The following is a 9,608-nucleotide window of genomic DNA, read 5'->3' as shown; positions in this document are numbered from 1 at the left end:
ATGGAAATGGCCTCAACTAGTACCTTGGGTTCATGTCACACTACAGGTGACCCCACTATACTATGCATTCTCTCTCTCTCTCTCTCTTGCTTTTTCTCTCTTTCTTTTTCTCTCTCTTTCTTTCTTTTTCTCTGTCTCTTAAAACCTATGCCTTCCAGTTCTGGATGACTCCCCCCCTCCCACACCCCAGGAAAGACCTTGTCTATTTATCCTATCCATGTCCCTCGTGATTTTATAAACCTCCTATAAGGTCATCCCTCTGCCTCTAATGCTCCAGGGAAAACAGCCCTTGTCTGTTCAAGCCTATAGCTCAAACCCTCCAACTCTGATCACCATTAGACAAGATTGTTTTCCCCTCAGGTATTTATTGAATTCAAACTGCACCTTCTGACACAGTGGGACTCAATCCCACGTACCTAAAATGTTGACCCCTAGTTCAGGTCCAGTAATATAAATGCTGTGACATAGTCTTCCCGTGGTCTTGTACGCTTCAGTAAAATGACCCGTCATTTTCTCAACTCGAATCAGCATTAACCTCTTCAAACTTTCCCATAAAATAACCACCTCATCCCAAGAATTGGGTCAAGGAATCCTGGCCTTCGTAGATTACTGTCTCCAGTAATTCTCACCAATGATGTTTGTGGGAGCTGGCTGTGTACCTGTGCACGGCATAGTGGCTTAGTGGTTAGCACTGCTATCTCCCAGCGTCAGGCACCCAGGTTCGATTCCTGCCTCAGGCGACTGTGTGGAGTTTGCACGTTCTCCCTATGTTTGCATGGGTATTCTCCCACAATCCAAAATTGTGCAGATTAGGTGAATTGGCCATGCTAAATTGCCCGTCGTGTTCAGGGATGTGTTAGTTAGTAGTAAATATAGAATAATAGGTTGGGATTGGGTTTGGGTGAGATACTCTTCGAAAGATCGGTGTGGACTTGTTGGGCCGAAGGGCCTGTTTCCACACTGTCGGCATTCTATATTGGCTCTCATATATAGCAGTATTCATCTGTCCTCCCTCCCCTTGAATGGTGGTAATGGTGTCTGACATGAGTCTGGGGTAAATCACCGAAACTATTTGCCTCTTGTGCAAGGTTTGGTTCCTACAATTTTTAAAAAAGGTTTTGTGTATGCCGTACAACATGTTGCACACTGATCTCCAATTCCATTCAAGCCATTGAAAAATCTGATGTACAAGTTATGGTAGTAGTGACAGTGGTTAGAAATTTTGGTATCCCTTCATTAGGGGAAGTTGCAGAACGGGACTCTGATGTCTGGGTGGGATTTCGAGTTGTGTGCCATGTTCCTCTCAAACATGACCATTTGATCCAGCGGTGCCATTGTGTCTCATGCAGTCAGCTGTGAGTCCAAACAGACCAGGGATCATTCCATTCCTGGGTAGATCTGAAGCCTATAAACTTAAGAAATGTATCCCATCCCAACCCAACCTCACTTTATTCTTTGCAGGACACCTACGTTCTGCCTGCAAAAAAGCCCCTGAGCTTTAACACATCACCCTGGCCAAGGTCTCTGTCTCAGGTTTGCTGAAGACTCCAGTGAAGCTCAGTATAAGCTGGAAGAACAGCACCTCATTTTTAGCTTGGGGACATTGTAGCTCTCTGGACTCAATATCGAGATCAATAATTTTAGTGCCTGAACTACCCCATGTCCTAGCCTCCTACCTCACACACCAGGCCTTGTTATCACAGTCTGCCATTACACACTATCTATTGTTAGCCACTAACAGTCTCCATTAACAGGTATTCACCCTCCCAGCCAAACTGTTTGTCTGTCCAACTGTTGCCTCCCTTTTGGGCTCTTTCCCCCCCTTACCCCCCTCCCCCACCCTATCTCCTGCATATAAACTTACACTTTCCTAGCTACTATTAGTCTGAGGAAGGGTCACTGAACCCGAATCCTTAACTCTGATTTCTCTCCACAGATGCTGCCAGACCTGCTGAGCTTTTCCAGCAATTTCTGTTTTTGTTTCTGACTTCATTTTCACCAACCCCATCTCCACCACCACCCTCTTTCTCTCCCCCATGCAATAATGTACAGTAATTTTATCTTTCCTTTGGTTTTTAAAGGGGTAAAGTTCCAGTTTAATACATGTGGGACATTGTGGGGGATCACAGCACTGTCTGTTTTTCCACTTGTTGATCTCTTTGCTGACAGGGAAAAGTGGCACTGGGGCATACCACGGTAAATTCAGCTTTGAAACCTTCAGCCACCGCCGCGCTTGTGTGTTGAAGTCGCTGGGTATGGAGAGAATGAACAGTGTCCGCTACGCACCAGCCACTGATTCCAAACGGAAATGGACCCTTTGGCTGCTGAAGAAACAAAGTTGTAAAATAATGTAACTGACAGTGAATCACAGGCTGCCAAATGAGGGTCAGTGTTTTTGGTTCACTCTCTGGGTGTGGGAATAAACAATATTTTACTAACCATCCCTAGTTAGCTTTGTTAGTGAAAGTAATCTACTGCAAGCTGTTTGAAGTATATTCCCAAAACACACAGGGTTGCCGTTACAATAATGGAATGCTGATCGTGTTTCTCAGTCGGGATTCAGAGATTCCCTACAATGTGGAAGCAGGTCTTTTGGCCCAGCATCCCACCCAGACCCACCTATCCCTGTAACATTGCATTTCCCATTGAGTGTGTTGCTGGAAAAGTACAGCAGGTCAGGCAGCATCCAAGGAGCAGGAGAATCAACGTTTTGGGCCAGAGCCCTTCATCACCAATGCATCTCCCATGGCTAATCCCGCTAACCTGCACATCCCTGAACACTATGGGCAGTTTCCCAAGGCCAGTCCACCGAATCTGCCCATCTTTGGATTGTGTGGGAGGAAACTGGAGCATCCAGAGGAAACCCACGTAGGCACTGGGGAAAATGTGCAAACTCCAGACAGACAGTCACCCAAGGCTGGAATTGACCCAGGTCCCTGATATTTTGAGGCAGCAGTGCTAACCACTGAGCTACCGTGTCTCTTGACGATGATGCTTGACCATGGAGATTTGTGTTGCCATCTTACCTTTATCCTTCTAGTGAGTAGAGGTCACTGGGTTCTAGTTTTTCTCCATTCATTCATGGAATGTTGGAGTCTCTGGTTGGGCCAGTATTTATTACCTCTCCCACATTGCCTTTGGATGGAACTGAATAGTTGGCTGGAGCCATTTCAGAGAGCAGTCAAGAGTCAACCACACCATTTGTGAATCTGGAGTCACAGATAGGCCAGACCAGGTAAGGATAACCACTTCCTTTCCCTCCGGGACATTAGCAAACCAGATGGGTTTTTACACCAATCGGTAATAGTTTCATGGTGATCACAGAAGAAGGCTATTCAGCCCATCATGCCTGCACTAGCTTGATGACCGAGTCTTGCTGTATCCCCAGTGCCTTTCCCCTTATCCCTACACTCCACTTAGAGTCATAGAGATGTACAGCACAAACAGACCCTTCAGTCCAGTTTGTCCATGCCAACCAAATATCCCAACCCAATCTCATCTCACTTGCCAGCACCTGGCCAATATCCCTCTAAACCCTTCCTATTCATATACCCATACAGATGCCTTTTAAATGTTGTAATTGTACCAGCCTCCACCACTTTCTCTGGCAGCTTGTTCCATACACGCTCCAACCTCTATGAGAAAAAGTTGCCCCTTAGGCCCCTTTTAAATCTTTCCCCTCTCTCCCTAAACCTATGCCCTCTCGTTCTGGATTCACCCACCCCGGGTAAAAGACCTTGGTATAAACCTCTATAAGGTCACCCCTCAGCCTCTGACCATCCAATTCCAGATTTGTTTTTGTTGAAAGTTGCATTTAGAGTTATAGAGATGTACAGCATGGAAACAGACCCTCTCTATAAGGTCACCCCTCAGCCTCTGACCATCCAATGCCCTCTTCAATACCTCAATTGAACTTGCCTCCACCACATTTCCAACCTATAGACTTCCAATTCCAGATTTGTTTTTGTTGAAAGTTGCATTTAGAGTTATAGAGATGTACAGCATGGAAACAGACCCTTCGGTCCATGCCGACCAGATATCCCAACCCAATCTAGTCCCACCTGCCAGTACCTGGCCCATATCCCACCAAACCCTTCCTATTCATATACCCATCCAAATTCCTCTTAATCTTATCTGAACCTTTTCAAGTTTCACAACATCTTTCCGATAGGAAGGAGACCAGAATTGCACGCAATATTCCAACAGTGGTCTAACCAATGTCCTGTAGAGCCGCAACATAACCTCCCAACTCCTGTACTCAATACTCTGACCAATAAAGGAAAGCATACTATCCTATCTACCTGTGACTCCACTTTCAGGGAGCTATGAACCTGCACTCTAAGGTCTCGAGATCTGAAACAAAAACAAGAGGGCTGCAGAAACTCAGCAGGTCTCCCTCTCACTGGACTCTGTTTCTCTCTCCACAGATGTTGCCAGACCTGCTGAGTTTCTCCTTTTTTTTTGTTTTATCTTTGGATTACTAGCCTAGCAACAACATCGCTAGCCCTATCATCTCCCTAATTAAGTTAACAAAGCCTTGGCAAGCTTGAGGTGGCACGGTGGCTCAGTGATTAGCACTGCTGCCTTACAGCAACAGGGACCTGGGTTTGGTTCCTCCACAGTCCAAATACGTGCAGGTCAGGTGGATCGCTCATGGGAACTGGAGGGTTACAGGGATGAGGGAGGATGGGATCCTCTTTTGGAGGGTCAGTCTGGACTCAATGGGTGGAATGGCCTGATTCCACACTGGTTCTAAGTTGCTTCGCTCCATTCTGCAGGTAGTATGCACTGCAATTAAGAAACCTTGCAGACGGGGAAGGAGAGACTGAGTGTCAGGGAAGTGTATTTCTTTGGGGATTGAATGTCCAAGGTTTGCTGATGCTCTAGTGTGAGCCATTGCAAGTCTGAACTCCTGAATGTAGAGCGACAGCTTCAGTTGAGGCCTGAGTCCTAGTGAGAGGCTGTCACATCAATAGCAAGACGAGAGTTTGTGTAGAAAACGGTTTTCTCTCCAATTCTGCATCTTTGTTTCTTCCAGATTTACTGCTTTGAAAGACATTGGAGCTAACACTGTTATGCACTTTGACCTCCTGGACACACCCGTGAGGCTGATTTATTTTTTTCCATGAGCCTTTGATTCACAGAGAATTGGGATAGATTTAAGTTCTCAGATCATTCTGACCAAAGTAATCTTGCAATTCGAGAATACTCCACTCAATAGCAGTGATGTGCCATCATCTTTCATGGGACAATGATGACCCTTGCACCAGCACAAGCACAATGGTCTGCATCAAAATTTATCTGATTCTTTATCTGTAAATATCCTGGGACTAATAATTACTCTGTTTTGAACTGTGGTTTTTATTTTTACAAAGATTTAAACACTGATTCACTTGTGATAAATTTAAGCTGCATTTCATTTGGTCTGTGTGTCTCTGTGTCATCTAGAATGTTTTTGTTTTGTGTGGATTGTGTGCGACCCTCTGTCAAATGTCCTCTAAAATGTTGGGCGAGTGCCCCACTTGTGTTTCCTCCTCCATTTGGTGGAATATTCTAGCCAGCTTGCTGGAAGACATGTTGTCCAATTATGTATATGATCCAAGTTTAATGGACTGCTTTTCCTTTTTGCTTTTACTGATCTGTATACTTTGTAGCCTTTGGTCCAGGCATCCTGAAGCACTTTTTTTTTAAAGGATGTATCTTTCTTTTAAGTTTTGTTACATCTTCAATAGTTGCCCTTGATGATGGATAAATCTGAAATCAGAATACCTACAGTGCCAAGATCAACTCTTTCTAAACATACTGCAACATTGATAAAGTTGGCTGGTCTTCAAGGTTTGTCAGAAGCAGCTGTTTGAAGTGTCCTCCTGTTTTGAGCGTAGTCTCTGTCTGTGCATACCATAAATCAAACAGATCTATGTTTTTTTGGGGGGCGCGAGGGGCAGATAAAGACAAAGCAGTTGTTTATCTTTCAGGCTGACTGCATACTCAGCCTCCTGTGTGGCATCTTATTTCTAGTTGTTTTCCCAGTTGTCCTTCAGCTACTTATTGCTGCAGATGCCACACTGAACTTTAGACAGCGGTGTCAGTCTGTGAATAATCTCCAAAGGCTGTGGATCCACTCCAGAGATTTCAGCTCAAAACCAAGCCCAACCATCCCAATGCAGTGCTGAGGGAGTGCAGTGGAACCATATTTTGTTTGCTGTATTAAGCAGATTTGGCTTTTTTTTTTTAAGAACCTCCCATGGTCTTCGCAAGTTTTGTAGCTCAGGTTGAGGTTCTGGATGTAGGTTTGCTTGCTGAGCTGGAAGGTTCATTTCCAGGCATTTCGTCACAATACTAGATAACATGATTAGATTACCTACAGTGTGGAAACAGGCCCTTCGGCCCAACTAGTCCACACTGACCCTCTGCAGAGTAACAAATCCAGTCCCATTTCCCTCTGCCTAATGCACCTAACACTGCAGGCAATTTAGCGTGGCCCATTCACCGGACCGGCACAGCTTTGGACTGTGGGAGGAAACCGGAGCACCCGAAGGAAACCCACACAGACACGGGGCGAATGTGCAAACTCCACATGGACGGTTTTCCGAGGCTGGAATTGAACCTGGGACCCTGAGGCAGCAGTACTAACCACTGAGCCACCGTGCCACCCGTTTATTACTGCAGCGCACACGATTATTTGTTACTCACTCACAGGATAAGGGCGTCGCTGGATAACCAGCACTTACTGCCGCTAAATCTTACCTAGTTGTTACCTAGTATGGTGACGAAGCGTCTGGAAATAAACCCTCCAGCTCAGCGAGCAAACCTACATCCAGAACCTCAACCTGAGATACAAAACTTGCGAAGACCATGGGAGGTTCTTAAAAAAAAAAAGCCAAATCTGCTTAATACAGCAAACAAAATATGGTTCCACTGCACTCCCTCAGCACTGCATTGGGATGGTTGGGCTTGGTTTTGAGCTGAAATCTCTGGAGTGGATCCACAGCCTTTGGAGATTATTCACAGACTGACACCGTACCTACAGTGTGGAAACAGGCCCTTCGGCCCAACTAGTCCACACCGACCCTCCGCAGAGTAACAAATCCAGTCCCATTTCCCTCTGCCTAATGCACCTAACACTGCAGGCAATTTAGCATAGCCCATTCACCGGACCGGCACAGCTTTGGACTGTGAGAGGAAACCGGAGCACCCGAAGGAAACCCACACAGACACTGGGAGAATGTGCAAACTCCACATGGACGGTTGTCCGAGGCTGGAATTGAACCTGGGACCCTGAGGCAGCAGTACTAACCACTGAGCCACCGTGCCACTCGTTTATTACTGCAGCGCACACGATTATTTGTTACTCACTCACAGGATAAGGGCGTCGCTGGATAACCAGCACTTACTGCCGCTAAATCTTACCTAGTTGTTACCTAGTATGGTGACGAAGCGTCTGGAAATAAACCCTCCAGCTCAGCGAGCAAACCTACATCCAGAACCTCAACCTAAGCTACAAATCTTCTCAAAACTCGCTAAGACCTATGGGCGCAATACGCTAAAAATGGCCCGAAAATGGGAAACGAATGCCATCCGAGAGAGGGCCACTCGCGAACAGCTGTACTTCCTGCACGAATGCCTAAGGAAACAGGTCCTGCCTAAATGTCTTCAATACAAACCTCCCTTTAACACCCCACTCACCATAAGAATAGCAGAACAAAATGGCTGCAGAATGCTTAGAGAAATGATCCCACAACAGACTTCGCAACTACAACCGGGAAATTTTGCACCAAACATCTTTACTGACTCATGCAACAGACAGTGAATGGACAGACACAGTACAACAAGCCATAGATATTAGAACGCACCAAACACAGAAAATGAAAAAAACTAGACCTGCAAAAGAAACTAGACAAACTTACACAAAGTAACAAAAGTGACAATACTGACAACACTTACCTGACCGACCCTTAACAGACACTGAAAAATCCGTCTTAGTAAGAGAATTACAACTGCCACAATGCGGACAAAAAAGATTTCTTAGCAGCGATAGAAACAACACTAAAAGACAATCAATTCACAGAAGAAACCCAACAAACCACCAGACAGGTAGTCGCACCAACATTAAGCAGAAAAAAGAAAGGAAACACAGTCAATGCACAAGAAAGAAAAGCACTGGAAAGACTTAAAAAAAGATAAAAACATTGTTATCATACCTGTAGACAAAGGACACTTGATAGTCATTCTAAATTGGAGAGACTACATTGAAAAAGCGAACGCACTACTTACAGATACCAACACTTAACAAGTGGTGGTAGACCCAATCCCACAACTAGAGAACTGAATCACAGCCCTACTCAAAGAATTTCAGAAAGCTGGAAAAATAAATAAGACCAACGTCCAAAAAATGAAACCAGACAGATCCAACACACCACGCTTCTGCGGATTACCCAAAATTCACAAACCAGGAGCCCCCCTCAGACCCATAGTCTTGCTACCTGGAACACCAACTTGCAGATTAGCCAAGGAGCTAAACCAAAGACTAAAATACTTAGTAGAAGACTCACGCCACTCCATCCACTCCACCCAAGAATTCCTGAAGACCATCAAAGACACCAAGATAGAAGAGGATGAAATAATGGTGTCTTTTGATGTAACAGCCCTGTTTACATCAATTAACATTAACCTAGCCAAGGAAAGGCCTGACTACACTATTAGAAGACCCAAAGACACATACACCAAACACCACGAACACCATCAGCATGACAGTATCGTCAAGCTACTGGACCTATGCCTTACCACACACTTCACATTCAACAACAAAACCTACAGACAAACCAACGGAACACCCATGGGATCTCCGACATCAGGGTTCTTAGCAGATGCAGTAATGCAGATACTCGAACAAACAGCTCTGCCAACCATTCGACCCAGCATCTACAGGAAAACAACACATACGGACCAAATATTGAACTACAGAAGCAATCATCCCAACATCCACAAAAGAAACTGCATCAGAACATTATTTCAACGAGCCAACACATACTGCAGCATAGGGGAACTATGCAGAGCAGACGAAAATCGCCTATACCGTGTATTCAAAAAGAATAGGTACCCAATGAACACAGTCTGCAGATTTCTCAGTAACAAATCCAAACAAGCAAACAAAACGTGTCCAGAAACCCTAGCCACTCTCCCCTACATCAAAGACATCTCAGAAATGACTGGCAGACTACTCAGACCCCTTGGCATCATGGTAGCCCACAAAACCCACCAACACACTAAAACAGCAGCTAATGGACTTGAAAGACCCTATACAGACAACAAGCAAAACTAATGTCATTTACAAAATACCTTGCAAGGACTGTAACAAACACTACATTGGACAAACAGGCAGAAAACTAGCCATCAGAATACATGAACACCAACTAGCCACAAAACGACATGACCATCTCTCACTAGTATCCTTACATATGGATGAAGGAGGATACCACTTCGTCTGGGACCACACACCTATCCTGTTCAAGCCAAACAGAGACACACATGAGAAATCCTAGAAGCATGGCATTCCAACTAGAACTCTATCAACAAACACATTGACTTGGATCCCATTTACCACCCCC

The 9,608-nt window shown here is 45.1% G+C and overlaps 1 protein-coding gene across 4 annotated transcripts in view; it reads left to right on the top strand.

The window, feature by feature from the left end:
- Positions 1-5,459, top strand: part of LOC122563925 (aldehyde dehydrogenase family 3 member A2-like) — a 55,026-nt gene extending 49,567 nt beyond the window's left edge. For all 4 annotated transcript variants that reach the window (XM_043718179.1, XM_043718178.1, XM_043718176.1 and 1 more), the window contains 2 exons: positions 2,170-2,385; positions 5,039-5,459. In XM_043718179.1, the coding sequence (XP_043574114.1) occupies positions 2,170-2,354 (185 nt within the window). In that variant the 3' untranslated portion in view covers positions 2,355-2,385; positions 5,039-5,459. The remainder of the gene's footprint in view (positions 1-2,169; positions 2,386-5,038) is intronic.
- The last annotated feature ends 4,149 nt before the right edge of the window (positions 5,460-9,608 follow it).

Source organism: Chiloscyllium plagiosum, chromosome 28, assembly GCF_004010195.1.
Source record: "Chiloscyllium plagiosum isolate BGI_BamShark_2017 chromosome 28, ASM401019v2, whole genome shotgun sequence".
Taxonomy (NCBI): domain Eukaryota; kingdom Metazoa; phylum Chordata; class Chondrichthyes; order Orectolobiformes; family Hemiscylliidae; genus Chiloscyllium; species Chiloscyllium plagiosum.
This window is presented reverse-complemented; position numbering and strand designations above follow the sequence as displayed.